The 16,126-nt window shown below is 42.6% G+C and overlaps 1 protein-coding gene across 2 annotated transcripts in view; it reads left to right on the top strand.

Annotated features, from left to right (window-relative positions):
- Nucleotides 1-8,043: 8,043 nt before the first annotated feature.
- The window catches only part of DGKQ (diacylglycerol kinase theta), a 111,065-nt gene continuing 102,982 nt past the window's right edge, over nt 8,044-16,126 (top strand). For both annotated transcript variants that reach the window (XM_020807072.3, XM_020807071.3), the window contains exon 1: nt 8,044-8,459. In XM_020807072.3, coding sequence (XP_020662731.3) covers nt 8,171-8,459 — 289 coding nt within the window. In that variant the 5' untranslated portion in view covers nt 8,044-8,170. The remainder of the gene's footprint in view (nt 8,460-16,126) is intronic.

Genomic DNA, 16,126 nt, shown 5'->3' with positions numbered 1-16,126 from the left:
ACATCCAATACCTGTTCCTTTACAACAGATGCCTGAATGGGATTTTGAAATAGCTTTGTAAGTGAATCCACAGAAGCTACCTGCCTACAAAAATAGCATACCAGGCTATTTGCCCATATCTGTACAGTATATAGTCCCCATATCTTCAAGTTGTGAAATTTTTTTTACAGGCAGCACTTTCAGGGTTTTAGTTTCCTTTGACGGAAAAATGCCAGAGAGCTATGATGGCTCTGCAATTTTCATTTTGGGTGGGTGGAAATGGAATGCATAGTTACAAGGCTACGATAAAAGTAATGGAACAAGTAGCTCTAAAGTTTTCAAGTATATATAGCAAATAAGACTTCCTAGCTTTCAAAACAAACTTTTTAGTGGCATTTTAATATATTTATGGAGGCATTTTGACAGGAATTTTCCATATTTTCATGCTCTTCTCTTATCAGCTCTGAGTGGCAAGGGAAGTATTTTGGAGGGCTGTCTTCTACATATGATGATACAGTAAGGCTCACTTGAAAAGACAAATAGCATTAAGAAATTTGGAATGCAGTAGGAAAAGAGGAAGGGTGCAAGAAGATGGACTGACTCAATAAAGGAAGTGATGGCCTTTGGTATGCAAGACCTGAGCAGGGCTCTTAACAATAGGACCTTTTGAAAGTTATTAATTCACCATAGAGAGTCACCATAAGCTGGAATTGACTTTATGACATATAACAATATTCACAGGGTGTAATATCAGAACTCGTCACTAAAGGGTCCTAAAAAGTATCTTTTCACCTACTAGCAATGCTTCTGCATTCAAAACAACTATAATGCAATCTTGATGCAAAGTAGTAATGAGTAATGCAGCAAGTAAATATGTTTGATCTGCCCTCCAGCTGTGCTTGGTAAATTCAGTTATATTCTGGTGTGCATTTTATGTGTACATGGTAAGTGCCAAGCCACAGCTGAGGTGTCATAATGTAGTACAGAGACATGTGGCATTCCAGATGTTGTTGGACTGCAAATCCCATCATCCCTCATTATTGGCTATGCTAGATTGGAGTGATACAATTGCAGTCCAATGACATCGGGAGGACTACCTGTTTCCCATTTCTGCTTCAGCGTAATGAGTTTGTTAGGTCCTGCATCTTGTGTGGCATCTCACTCTCAGAAAATAATTCCCCATTCGCAGTGAGGGCATTCAGGCAAGTCAAGGATACGTAATTGAAGAGGGGATGAGGCAAGCTGCAAAATCTGTGCAGTACAATCCACTTAAAATTTAATCATTAAATAAACAGCTGTGCTGAAAACATTCAAGGGCAGCATGTCCCTCTCCATTCAGCTAGAGTCTTCTGGCCATCTGGGCATTTCCCCCCTCCTGAACTGATGATAAGAAAGATTTTAGCCATGGTTTTCTACTGTATGATTGTTGTGCACTGTCCTGAAATGTTTAAATCCAAGTGCCTTTTAGAGATGAATTTATAAATGTTTGTAAATAAGTAAATGGAGTTCACAATTTCTTGCTAGCATTGCTCATGTTTCTTTAAGAGGCCCCAAAACATATGAGAAGTGCCTACACTAAGATGTTATCCTTTTCCTAAACCAGTGTTGACTGTCCCAGAAACTGGGATAATGTACAGAGAGGTGTTAATAAGTAGCTACTGGATCCAGATGTTTGTGAGGCAACCAGTTCTAGAAACGGGTAACACACACTGCCCCTGAAAAATCTGATGCACAGCTCAGGGAAACCTGTGGATTTGTTTTCACCAGAGGCACAATCAGGCCTCCATGTGACCAGGTCCCTTTTACAATCATCTTGGTAACCTCTAGGTTCAATTACTGCAATATGCTTTATGTGGGGCCTGTCTATGAAGACAAGTTTAGGCACTGCAGTTCATGCACAATACAGAAACCACACCACTGGCTAGAATGAGGCATTCTGAATGTATAACCGAAGTTCTGGTGTGCCTTTACTAGCTAATAATTTGTAATCAGTTCCTGTTCCAAGCCATAAGCCTTGAGGAATGAAGCCTTGCTCAGCTTGTGGACTCCCTCTCCTCATATGAACCCACCCAGTTCCTAGGCCCTGCTCTTTAGAGTCCCCTTGAAGAGATGTCTGAAGGAAAACTATGGGAGAATGGATCTCCCTGTCTTCCTTCCCCTCCCCACTTAGTCATCCTCTGATTGATATCCAGTATAGTGCCGTGGTTAGAGTCCTGAGTTTGCATCCCTGCATGGGCATGGAAATTTACAGGAGGGAGTATATACGTGGCAGAATGGTAAAACCATTCATTGAAGATCTCACTTACCTTGAAAGCCCTATTAAGTCTTGACCGCACACAATGCATTTTTGTGGAGCTGTCCCTCCTAATAAGCTCACCACCTGCCAAATTTTTCGTTCTTTAGGTGCCAAGCCAAGGTATTTCTTTTTTTTGCACATAGTGGCTTAACTTTGGTGGCTATTTTTGCTGCTTACTTCTATGTTCCATGGGGGAATGGGAATTTATTTTGTATTTTAGATTATCTTTTGAATTCACATTATCACACATTTGTCTGATTTCTGCAAACATGCCTGTGACGTTTACCACGTGGCCCCTGCTTGTTTCACCAAACAAAGACCTCACGCTGTGTCATCCCACCAGCTGACACCAATTGTGATGTTCACTACTTTGATGCACCTATGCGTTGTGTCCTCACCAAGGGTTCAGTCTTCTCTTTCCCTCACTGCCACCAGTGGATTTCCTTTATCCACAATATAAAAGACTTTAGTCAAACACTTGTCTGGTAACTGCCAACAGAACTTATTTATTGAAGTGTATCAAATTTAATCATAATCACAGATGTTCTTCAGATATTCATTATACACAATCATGTCATTAAAATACCATATATCTTGCCACATAACCAATCATCCCCTGCTCTATCTATTTATCTTGACCAGCTTATCTCTATTAGTATCTGTTCCTTCTCTCACTATCTCTCTGACTATTTGACTATCTGCAAATTCTATCTTTATCTTCTAACCCTTTTTATCCACTGACTCCACCTCTCCAATCCTCTCATAGGCTCATGCAAATGAGATCCTGACTATGAGAGACAGGAGTGACGTGGGGCAATCGTCACAATGCCTTTATAATTTTGGGGACTTGGTAGCAATAGACAAATTCAATAAATTAACTGTAATAAACAGGATACAATTACCAGGTTATGGCATCAGCTATACGGAGTGGTCTTTCTGCCAGACACACCAAATGTGAAGTAAGAAAAGGAGCCTAGGTGTTATCAGCCTTACAAATTCTCAAATTGAAACATCAATACAAAACAGTATTTGTCTTGCTGTCCTTATACTCATGAAGTAAGCCACCATGGATGATAGTCTGTAATGAGGAAAATTTACTACACTTCTGCTCATGATCAGACATTTAGGGAAGCTGGTAAGATTCTCCCTACCATTCAGTATCATTAATTAAATAATGTTCTGCATTCCTCCAAAGTCAGGTTTTAAAATAATAGTAACAGGAAAAGATGTGTGCTTTAACTGCCCTGTTTTTGGACCCAATATGTGTACGCTATCCTGCATTTAGATTTCACTCATACTAGATTGCTTTGAGAAGAAACCATCTACATCACTATTTTCATACATCAAACATTCCCATGGATCCTTACGTTCTGTATTGTCTCTACCCTATTTAGCTACAAATGGCTTTTTCACAGCTACTGGTGTCCAGAAGGTTTCATTCTGAGTTCTTACCCTGGTATGTAGACAGAGGTGTAAGAAAGCATCATCTTAATTGATTCAAGATGATTTGGAAATAATCTCATGTCAGAGGTCTAATATAAATGATTGTTTCTTCATTTCAGGCTCAGCTCAGAAATAGGAAATGTCAAGCATTTTCTTATGCTGACTTTGCTTGTGTAATAGCAGTGCCTGGGCATCTCAGTTTTGTCACCATAGCTACTCCCGTCAGGTGGGGTTAGAATAAATAAAATATGGAAAGTGTAACACTGCCAATCCATGTAAGAAATTGTCAACAAAACGACTTGATTCACCAAAACAAAAGAGGAGTTTGTGACTAGCACTCAAACAATCACATTCAAACCATGGTTACTTTAAATACATACAAACATTCATTTCTTACAATGTGTGATTTATATGTTTTCTAAAACCTGTTAGGTATGATCTGTTTAGTACATATAACTTTCTTGAACGTTACCATTGCCTCAGGGCAACGGGAGGTCAGATATTTGAGAAGAAGCATATTTGTGAGTTCTGTATCTAAGAAATACCCAGCCCCATTTGATGGTATGATGAATTTAGAAATATAAAAAGCATCTTGCATGTAAAGGAAAATTAATACTTTAATACTGTGCTTTGAGACTGGCTCTTACATAACTATTGTGCTTATCTACCAACAGCATCTTGCAAACAGTAGTGCCACCGATTGTCTGGGAGATGGGGGAAGGAGAGCATAACTTCCCTCTATTTTTCTGGCATACAGAAACCTCACAAAACCTCCCTTACCTCTCCTGGGGATGAAATGTGATTAGTACAGAAGGGGTGGGGTGGGGACAGCACATGATATTTTGCTGGTTCAAACAGAACAGCAATTGCTCCAAGTCAGATGGTACAATACTGAAAGCCAGGCAACTTATTTTGCCCCATGAAGCAGGCTATCCCATAACTACCTCTTTCCATTCCTGGCAGCCAAAATACGATTGTAACCAAGTAAATAAGATTATTTGCTGTTCTTTCACAATAGCCCAAATTTTGTTCCTCGAGACAGCCGTTTCAGTCTTGCCAACCTTGATTCAGAGCTTATTTTATTCAGGGGTGTTCAGCACCTACCTAACAGTGGCTGCTTCACATTATATGGCCATCACATAGATTTATGTACAGTGTAGGTTCTCTTCTGAGGTGTGCACCTGAAAATGTTCAGAGCAAGTTTGACAAAAGGATGCTCACCAGAGTGGGGTTTGACTGAGATCTTCCAAATCACATTATGATAACACTTAGGTCTGTTGTTGTATACAATCTGAAATGAACCTGAACTGTCACTGGCAGAACTTTGTTCTCTTGTAACAGGACATGGGATGAGGAATAATAATACTTGCAGCAATGAACTGCAATCTCTTTAATTCAACTTTGGACTTAATTAATTAATTACCGCACCTTTCTTCTTAAAAAGGACCCAAGGCCGCTTACATCACTGAAAGACAATATTTTGTAGAGAGATACTATAAGATAGAACTCCGGCAACTTCAGGAAGTACAGAAGCAGACACTAAATACAATTTAACTGGATAGATTCTTTGTTATTCCTCCCATTCCAGTTTACCAAGAACTAGAGTGGGCAACCCTGAGAGGTCCAGAATTATTTTTTTGACCCAAAGGATTCTCAGAGGGCCACAAAGACTGCTCAAACCACAACCGATAAAAATCAGAAATGGTTACAAGCCGACATCTAGATTCAAAAGATGGGTATTTTGGAGTCTCAAAAGGTGGAGGAATGGGCCTCACTATGTATTTACCAAGTGATTCACCTCTCTTGGAAACTGTCAGTACCTGAAATTCTATTTTTCTTTTGCTGGGAAAAGAAGTGGGTGCAGAGAAAGCCAAGGAAGCAGATGGTGAACTTTGCCTACCCCTGACCTGGAATTACATCATGTCTGTTCAAACCAAGCAGCAAGGTTTGGGATTTTGTTTAATAGTCCTACAGTTGCCAAAATGATTGTTTAAATGAACTGTGGTGTCCCTCTCAACCCCGATAATTTCTGCTGCTACTACTGTTATACAGTATTATTAACACTATGGCTATAAAAACTGGGGGGGGGGGTGTTGGACAGGAACATTACTCATACCTATTACAATGAATTAATTCAAAGGGCTCCTACTATTAATGGTAGGCTTTTTAAAAACAGACACATGATTTACAATCAGAAATTTTACTGTGTGCTTTTTTTAAAATGTGGCATCTAAGCACAGCCCATCCTCCATTGGCAAAATGCAGCTGGTGAACAAACACAAAACATGAGATAAAGAGGGGTCTCTGGGGATGTGTAGGCTGCCTTCTTTTTTGGAAGAGAAACAATTCCTGTTTCTAAAAATGACCTCAAGTGTTCAGTGTCTCTGAACATGGGCTGAATCCCTCCCATAGGGGCTGTATGTGGTTTTCAGTATCCCTAACAAAGAGTAAAGGAATTTCCTCATGAACAAGAAATTCTTCAACCTAGGTCTTCAGAGACGCAGGGTACAGGGATAAAATGATAATAATCAGAGTATTTTTTGAAAAACATCTTCCAGTTACTTTGGATGTGTGTATGTTGGGAGTCTTTTCTAACAAATTATGTCATTATGGTATGGTTTTACTCCAGGAACGGGGTCAGCTGTTTTTCAAGGTGTCACCCCCCCAAAAAAAACCCCTACAGGTTGTTCTTAGAGAAATGGGTGTGCCTCAGCCCTTGATAATCCTCATTTCTAACCTGTGTTAGAAGCTCCTGTTAGGACAGAATATGGAGAGGCAGAATGGCTTCCTAGAGGCAAAAGCATTTTGTCTCCTTATCTGCTCAATCCATACTCAGAACATATATGGAAGGCTGGGAGAGATTCAGATGAAGGAGGAGTGCAAAAAAGAGGTGGAAGAAACATCAATAATTTAAGATATGCAGATGACACCATCTTATCGGAAAAAACAGCAAGGACTTGAAATGACTTTTAGTGACAGTGAAAGACACTGCCAAAGCAGGACTGTGCATAGTTGAACATGAAAAAGAGAAAAATTAGGACTATAGAAGAACTGCACAACTTTAAAATTAACAATGAAGAATTAAAATGGTGAAAGATTTTGTATACCCTGGTTTAATTATCAATCCAAATGGAGATTGGTGTCAAGAAATCAGAAGACTGGGACTCAGAAGGGCAGCAATGAAGGAATTAGAAAAAATTGTCAAGGGTAAGGATAGTTTACTGGAGACAAAGACCAGGATCATCCACACTCTTGATAGCCATGTATGTTTGTGAAAGGTGGACAGCAAAGAAAGCCAAGGTTTGTGTGTGAGAGAGAATTGATTAGTTTGAAATATGGTGACAGAGGACAGCTTTGTGGATACCCTAGATTGCTAGAAAGAGGAATAAGTGGGTCCTAGGTCAAATTAAGCCTGTCGAGGCAAAAATGTTGAAGCTGAGGCTATCTTACTTTAGGCACATCATGAGAAGGCAAAATTCACTGGAAAAGACGGTCATACCAGGGAAAGGGGGAAAGCAGCAAGAAGAGGAAGACCAAATACAAGATGGACTGACTCCCCAAAGAAACCCACAGGCTTGAGTTTACTAGAGCTGAGCAGTGCCGTTGAGGCCAGGACATTTTGGAGATCCCTCATTCCTAGGATCGCCATAAGCCAGAAACGACTCGTCTGCACGTTAACAACAACAAGCCAGGTTAAGAACCGCTGCTCTAAAGCCCTTTTATAAACCCCTGCACACGGGGAGGACAGAAGATGAAGATGAAGAGTCTCTGCCCATGCTCCCCCCCGTTTTACTCGAGAGTAACACTAAGGAGGCTCGCGCCAGCCCAGCCACCTCGCGGGCCCGCCGCGGCTTCACCCCCCCTCCCTGCGCCAATTTCTCTCTTGTTGGGACCGACTTCCGAGCAGCAACACAAGAGCCCGGGGCTTTACTCCGCGCTCCTCTTGCCCAATATCGTGTGAGGAATCCCGCCTCCCCTCCCTCCCTCTGGCCCCGCCCACCCGCCAGGTCGCCGCGAGCCCGGTAGGAGGCGGCCTCGAGGCGGCAGCGGCGGTTATTGCGGCTCTAGTCCCTGCCGTTGCTGCTGCTGGAGCTGCCGCCGCCTCCTCGAAGCCCCGCCCTCTGCGTCCGTCCCTCCCTTCCCTCCTCGTCGGTCTGGTTCCTCCATCCGAGCCCCCCCCCTCCTCGCCGCCGCCTCTGGCTTCCCTGGCATCGCGGCGGAAGTCTTGAAAGAGCGGGGCTGCCTCTTCTTCGGCGCCTCTCGACTGTGTCCCTCGAGGCCGGCCCGGAGGCGGGAGGCAGCCGTCTGGGTGCCGAGGCGGCGGCGGCGGCGGCGCAGGACGGGGCGTGAGGGGAGCCCGCCGAGACGGAGAAGCGGCGCTCCCGCTGAGCTCCAGGCGGCGCCGGCGGCGGAAGAAGAAGAAGAAGCCCCAGAAGCGGCAGCGGCGGCGGCATGGCAGACGGCGCCCGTTCCTTGCTCGGCGGGAGCAGCGGTTCCAGCCCGGCTCCGAGCCCCCTCATGGGGCGAGGCAGCAAGAGCCGTTCGCTGCCCACGCCGTCGTCCTCGCCTTCGCTGCTGCGGCGGGCTCAGCCGACGCCGCCCGCGTCTCCCAAGCAGCAGCACCCGACGTCTCGTGGGAACGCGCCCGGGCACTGCTTCAGGAGGGTGACCCTCACCAAGCCCACCTTCTGCCACTACTGCACCGACTTCATTTGGGGCTTGGCGGGATACCTGTGCGAAGGTAATAATCCTAAGCGTGGGGGGTATGTTTGGGGGGGAGGGAGGGGCGCGCGCCGAGTCTCCCCACTTCTCCTGAGGGATGGGGGAGTTGTCAGCCTGAGGGACCTTGAAGGAGTGGGGTCATTTCAGTCCCCCGCCACCACTGCTGGCTAGTAACCCTTCGACTTCATGTCAGTCCTCACCCTCTCCGCATTTTGCAAGGCCTATCTCATCGTTGCCTATTGACTGGCAGAAATTCATCAGGTAAAGCTTTCTTGCTCATTTCATTGTTGCACGAGGAAGAAACTTTTCCTAGTAAAAGATAGTTGTGAAAAGCTTCCTCTTGTAGGTTTGCCAACATTTTCTTCCAGTCGGGGCTGTCTTTTATTCTAACCATTTGCCCTTACACAAACAAAAGGTCATAGGAAGGAAACTTCCCATCATTTCAGGTCAGTGTTGAGGAAAAGGTTTTTGCATTGCGCTAGCAAAATCAAATAGCATTCCCTTGTGAGGTTTCCAGCATAGTACTTTGGTTTCTTCCTTGGCTGCCTGCCATCTTGATATCAGTCAGGTGAAGCTTTTCACAGTACTTAGGTGGAGAAAAACCTTGTGTTTCAAAAAACAGGGATTCCCTTTTGTAAGATCTGCAGAGATCTTTCCTCTTCAAGCCTTTGTACCTTAACTCTGGCCTATATGAAATCTGTCAGGTGAAGCTTTTCTCATTAATTCATTTCTGCCCTGGGAAAAAATCTTCCTGGTACATTGGTCTTTCTACCCTAGGATTGCCAGTATTTGTTTCCTAGGAAGACACTTAATAGTTGAAGTATTTGTTTTTTCTTTCTGCTGCTGGGAATTAACTACACCTACTGATTTTTATACATTAGGCAGTTGGTGGTTAATGTTGACATCTGCGTGGTGTGAAAACTTGAATCTGGGTCCGCTCTGACATGGACAGATTATTAGGACCAGAGAATTCAGTGCCTCAACCAGTCTCACAACTTCAAACAGTTGGTGGATGCGAAGACTTGTTTCCCATGTATTCAAGAATTTGTCAATACAGATACCCTAGAGCAGTGGTTCCCAATCTAGGACAATCCATCTGTTCTTGGACTGCAGCTCCCAGAAGCCTTCATGGCCAGCTGTGCTGGCTGGGGTTTCTGGGAATTGCAGTCCAAGAACACCTGGGTTGCCTGAGGTTGGGAACCACTGCCCTAGAGCAAGTAACAGTTCTTACCAGGGTGGTGGTGGTTCTAGATATTATAATTCAAGATGCTTAGGGTCAAGCTATATTTGATAATCACAGTTAGAAAACAAGAGCATACTTTTCCTTTAGATTCTTTCAAAGCTCTGTGCCCTAAACAATCAAAGTTGCAAATCAAACTTGTGGTTACCTACCAGGAGCCAACCACAAAATGAAAGCAAGCTAATTGGTGACATCAGGAGGTGAAGAAAACTTATGCTAGGAAGAACAGATGTTGTTCATTTCTTAAGCTCACCTTTTAAGGACTTATTAACTGTACTGTGCACTTTGTGTTATCAACAGTGTGGAGTGGATGAGCAAACTGGTGAGTTGGTGAATTGTTCAGTCTTTTGTAGTTGGGTTTTTCTTATCTCCCTTTCCACCAACTTTAAAAGATCACCAGTGGAAAGGAAATGGTGTGACCCAAGTTTTGTGCAGTGTTGAAGAGTGAGGGCACATGGAGTGGTGTCAGTACTGGGAGATTTCCTTGATCTGTTTTGTCCTATCTCCTTGCAGTAAAGAACAGAGAACAGGGCTGGTCTGGCGGTGCAATCTGTCTTTGTCACCATCCCTGATAAATCATGTGAGCAAGTCACTTTAAGGCATATTGAGCCTAAGAGGTGCACATGAACTACTTGTTTCTTCTGTTGTGGTACGGCCATAGACATCTTGTATGCAAACAGAGATGCTGGGCTTGTTTAATGTCACTATCACCCTGGGCCTTCTCTACACATCTATGTCAGTATTCACATAGAGCTCCCTTTCAACATGCAGGTGCTCATCTGGCCGTGTGATACTCCATTTTTTAATGTGCAAAGAAACTTGTCCAACTCCAGTTGTGAGTGATATGTGGCTCCTTTGAGGTCCTTCTGTGGAAACCCATTTTCTTGAACCAGATCCCTTTCTAGCTCTGAACCATGGGGGTGCCCATATAGTGATCTATTAGCAAAGAGCTATTCATCTCAAAGAGCTTCCCAAGGCGGCTTGGGAAGATGAAACAAGTGATGTGAGATTTGCATCCCCCACATGGTGGTGCTGAAGTGGCTGCATGTTCACTCAAGCTTGTGAGACCTTTGACAACTCCTAAACGTACCTGTTGGGAACAGAAAGAAGCTGCACTGGCCATCCCTTCTGGCCAGGTTGAGAAATTCCTCTTGCTTCCCTTATCTTCCATCCTTTCTATGAGAAATGCCCATCATATGATGGCATTCAGAAGTGTGGAGGTTTGCATTTTTGTATTACAGCTCCAGAGTTCTCCAGCCAGCAGTGCTACCTTGGCAATTCTGGGAGTCATAGTATAAAACCATCTAGTTATTGATCTATTTTATTAATCTGCCCACTTCTAGTTGAAACCTGTTTTGAACAACTTTAGAATTATTCTGCGCAAACAATTTTAGTTCTTCTTTGTTTGAAAGAAGGATAGTTTTTATGGTGGCATCTTCTCAGTCCTCTCTGGAGCAAGTTTTTCTTTCTGAACCATAGTTTTGCCATCCTCATTAATACAATTCTTTTTACAACCCGTGTTGCAGTCTATACAAAAGATAGTTCTGTCACTGGATCTCTGCTGGGTGGGGGCAGTACTGTATTGGGAGTTCATCCTGGTCTGTTTGGTACTTTTGTCCTGCAGTAAGGAACAAGAATAGTGCTTGCTGAGGGGAGAGGCTAGCCTGGCCTTGAATCTGCCTTTGTCATCCTCCTTGATAAATCCTGTGGTCAAAGTATCCTCTGAGCTGAGTTGCTGTAAGGCATGTTGAGCCTATCTGAATTTTGGCATTCTACTTCTAGAGTGCTGCTTCCTTCCTTCCTTTCACATCTTGCCCTTAGAGGAAGCAGCTGTCTGCCCTTTTTGTTCTTCAAGCACTGTATATTAGGGTCTGTATATCTTGGCATACCACGGTCTGTTGTACCTGCTAAGACACAGACACAGATGTATTAAGATGGCCTTGAGCAGGAAGGTGTCATAGACAAAATTGACTTATAGTGTTTAAAGATGTGAAATCCTGGCATTATGATTAAGCATTGCTCATATCCCTGCTACGTAAAAACCCAAGAGGATGTTAGCCAGGTAAGGAACTAAGAAATATGAGTAACTTTCTTGCATAGCTGGCTGTAGTTGAGCAATAATGTAGAGAGTCTCCATACATGGGGGAGAGGCAGTTTATTTTGCATCAGCTGCTTTTGAATTTTAAACAAGTGTGCATATGAGAAAGGGGGGGAAATGATCTCATCTAAATCTTTAGGAAACAAAAGCTGCCGTTAAAACGGCATTATGAAAAATGGAGGAACATCTTAATGAGAGACGGAGAAAAGTTGTTTGCAAGCAAAACAAAATGACCCTTTTGTGTGCTGTTATAGCTCAGTGGTTTGAAGTGCTTCACTGTGGTTTAGGTGTCCCCACTGTGTCTCCCACAAGAGGAGACAGGTGAGATCACCCAGAGTATGTGGCTATTGGGGTTGGACACTATCACCTGTGTGGCCTTGCGCAAGCTGCACAGTCCCAGAGAACTACCAGGAGGAAGGACTGGTAAGCCACTTCTGATCATTTTATGCCTCAGAAATCCTAGATTGGCCATATAAAGTAAAATTGACTTGATGGCACACAATTTCATTTTCATATGTACAGTATTCATAACTGAACATACAATGTTTATATAATGCAGTAAATGTTTTTGTTGTATAAGTATACGATGAATGTAAAATGTGCACTTGGATCTTCAGTAGATATAACCCTTGGTATTTTTTACTCTTTAATTTAGGATGACTGAATTTCTTCCCCGTATTAAGCCTACAGTTTTAGTATGCTGTACTACTTAAGGATTTTTGAATGTCTTTCCCCCCCATTAAGACTTTTTATCACTTTAACCAATATATCATACCTCTCTCTTCATTTGTTGCTTCTTTCCTTTGCACACCCCTTGATACACTACCTCATAAACTGGCTAGAGTAAAAGTGAACACAATTTTTTTTGTTCAGTGTCGTTATGCTCTGTATAGTTTGAACAATGAATATAAAATATCTGAGCTGAAACTTTGCTGTTCAGAAATAACTGTTTGGACTGCTTGGTTGAGAGATCTAAGCTCTAATTTGAGTTCCTTTATTTAGCCTGAGATATTTTATTGGGAATAAATTAAGGCAAATTTTAAGGTGCACTCTTTCTTTTAGAGTGCCCTAATAAAATAATTCAGAAACAGTTTTTCATGCCTTGGAATATTTAAACTAATACAATAATTTAAAATTAATTGATTAATAATTTTAAAATGTGGACTGTTTTTTCCTTCTCTGAAAATTTTTCCCATATATTAGAAAATATTAGCTCTGTGAGTTGATGGCTTGCAAACCTATTTTGTACTCTAGGAGGAGAGGTTGGGAGGGAGCATGGAAGCTCCCAACCTGTTAAATGGGTGTTGCCCAGATTTAGATGATCTGCTGAAGATTAAACTGTGGAGGACAAGTAGCAACGAATCTCATGTACTTTATTCCTCTGCACTTGGGAAAAAGATTGGAAATTTCTTTTTAGAGCCCATTTTCCAAGTTATCCTGGCATTCTGATTGATAGAGAAACCATGGTTTAGGGAGGCACAGTCTACCATATATTGGCACAATTACAAACTGGTTTGTAACTAATTAGAAGCAGAGTTATTTTTCACTTTGTGCTCAGTAGTGTGGGAGTGAAAGTGAAGCTTGCTATGGATAGGTTACAATTCCCTGCTCACTATAGTCTGAAGATTGCTGTCCTTGTGTCCCATTGGCTCTCTTTGTTAGCTTCCAGTATCTATTTATCATTTTGAGACAGTCTCAACAGTGCCTTTTGCCTTGCTCAATGCAAAGATTAACCTCCTTGTTGACTTGTGTCTCTTCCCCTTCCACACTAATTTCTTCAGCTTTTGCTGAATCACCCTAACCTTGATTTATCTCAGTTACCTGTGCTTTTTATGTCACTACCCTTTTCTGCAATTCATTCATCTGTGTCAGACTTTTCCTCCCTTTTCTTTGTAAGACAGGTTCATCTAAGTCATCTGCGATGAAAGGCTGTGTAGCACATGGTGTCTAGCAGTGAGGAAGAGTCATGAAATAAATATGCAGTGTTCAATACGAGTATTAATATTTTAGTATCTTGGGCATCTGGCTGCAGAGCCAGAGGTTGGGAGTTTGATTCCTCACTGTGCCTCCTGTGAGTAGAACCAGTCACCTTGGACAAGCTGCATAGTCCCAGGGCATCCCCACAAGAAGGGAATGGTAAACCACTTGCTAGTATTCTCTACCTGGAAGACCCTGGAAAGGATCACCATTAAGTCAGAACTGACTTGATGGCACATGATTATTATTATCCGTATACAGTGGTGCCTCGCTTAACGGGTGCCCCGTTTAATGATGAAATTGCATAGCAATGAAGATTTTGCGATGTTTTAAATGGGCAAAAATCGCTTTGCGATGATCGGTACCCTGTTTCGCTTACCAATCATCGCAAGCGATGATTTTTAACAGCTGATTGGCGGTTCCAAAATGGCTGCCGGGTAAAAAAATGGCCGCCTGCTGTTTTTTGGGACAGATTCCTCGCTTACCGGGCAGCGAAAATGGCTGCCCTATGGAGGATTTTCGTTTAAAGGTGAGTCTGAAGCCCATAGGAACGCATTGAAGGGGTTTCAATGCATTCCTATGGGCTTTTTAAAATCGCATAGCAATGAAATTGCTTTGCAGCGATTTTTGCTGCACCAATTATTGTTGCTATGCGAGGCACCACTGTATTTTAAAATTCCTGTTTATCAGATGTGTACATTTAAGCATATTTTTATTTTTTGGGGTCATATACTCCTTGTGAAGAATGCCTGCTTTGTATTCTGGAATGTTTGCCAAAGGGTTCTTTCTCCCTCAGATCCCTAACACCAGTGTTATTTTTGAGGCGTTCAAAGGCTCCTTGTCAATTTGTGGTTGGCCTATCCCAGGAATTGAATACCTCATTTATTTTGTCTGTATGCTTTTGGTTGCTGCATATCATAAGGATCTCTTCAATTGAATTGGCAGTTTCTGTAGGACCAAGAGAACTGGATTTGGGGAAAGTATTGGATCAGTAAAATATATGTGTTTTACATATAGGTTCTGGTCTGTAGATCTGGGGCTAACCTATACATGGCTTAAGTGAGAGGATGGAAGCTTTTTGCCTTGCAGATGTTTTGGATTGCAGTTCTTACAGCCACTTACCATTGACCATATCATCTGAACCTTCTGAGGGCTAAAGTCCAGATCATCTGGAGGACTGAAGGGTCACCTTTTCTGGATCATGAATTGCTAGGCCAGTTTGGTGTGCTTCCTTAAATGCTCCTTCTTATATTCTGTCACTTGTTCTGTGGGCAAGCATACCTACAAGAACTCTCCCAATCCAGGGATGAGGACCTTACAATCCTCTGGATATTGTTGAACTATTGTTTCCATTGGTCCTTACAGTTGCACAGGTTGATTGGGACTGAACTGACAGAAGCTGGAATCTAAAATCTTCTGGGAAGACACAGGTTCCTCAGCCTTGAATTATTGCTTTCTCCTCATTATCTGCCTGAAGATGCAGAACTGGATGTTGGGTTGTGTTAATTTCCTGGGGCCTATTTTTCATGGAGTTCCACTCTTTCCTCATACGCATAATTGGCTATTCATAAGAAACAGGAATGTTCACAAAGCTAGCAGTCATCAGAATTTGCCAATGCTTCTTTTTCTTTTTTCTTTAAAAAACTTTGTAAAAGAGTAAGTTTCTGGCTGTGGCAGTACCACTGCCAATTATACTCCAGGCAGAAATGGAAGAAGAAAATGACATCAGTACAACATCTTTGGCTGTGTTGTCTTTATTTTTTAATTACGGTGCTGCCACGGTGACCGAAGCAAAAATGCTGTTGTTTCTATTAGTTGGTTAAGGGCCTCCTGAATATGGGTCTTACATAGTTTCTCACAAGGCATTTAAGATTAAAGTCTGGTGTTAACTCAATTCTGTGTTGCTTTTTCCTAATGGTCTGCTTGTCCTTTTACAAGAATGGACCTAATCTCTAATAGGGATTTGCCTGAATAGAAGTATGGGCTCCCTGTATTCCAGAAGTGCCATAGCAGCCTTCTGTGTGGTGTGCCATGATTTCTGGACAGAGTCAAAGGAAACAATTATGCATCAGCACACTGATGGGAACAGGATATCCCCCCCCAAGAGGCAATGAGCAGGGAGTGGGAAAAATGGAATTGGGGAGACTGGGGCCTGACACATTTTGGAGGTAAAATATGGAGTCCTACCCCTGCTGCCATTGCCACTAACTCTGACAACTGCTGTTAGGGCTGTCTCCCCACCGTCCGAATGTTGACGAATTAGTTTAGAAATAGCTTTTTTTAAACATCCATTTTTCTAAGAAAGGAAGCTGTTAAAAGGACCACACTGTTTGCCAGAAAGTTAAAAAGCACAACTCAGAATTAAGGCAGG

This window comes from Pogona vitticeps, chromosome 2 (assembly GCF_051106095.1).
Source record: "Pogona vitticeps strain Pit_001003342236 chromosome 2, PviZW2.1, whole genome shotgun sequence".
Classification (NCBI taxonomy): Eukaryota; Metazoa; Chordata; class Lepidosauria; order Squamata; family Agamidae; genus Pogona; species Pogona vitticeps.
Note: the sequence above shows the minus strand (reverse complement) of the source record. Positions and strands in the feature narration are given on the sequence as shown.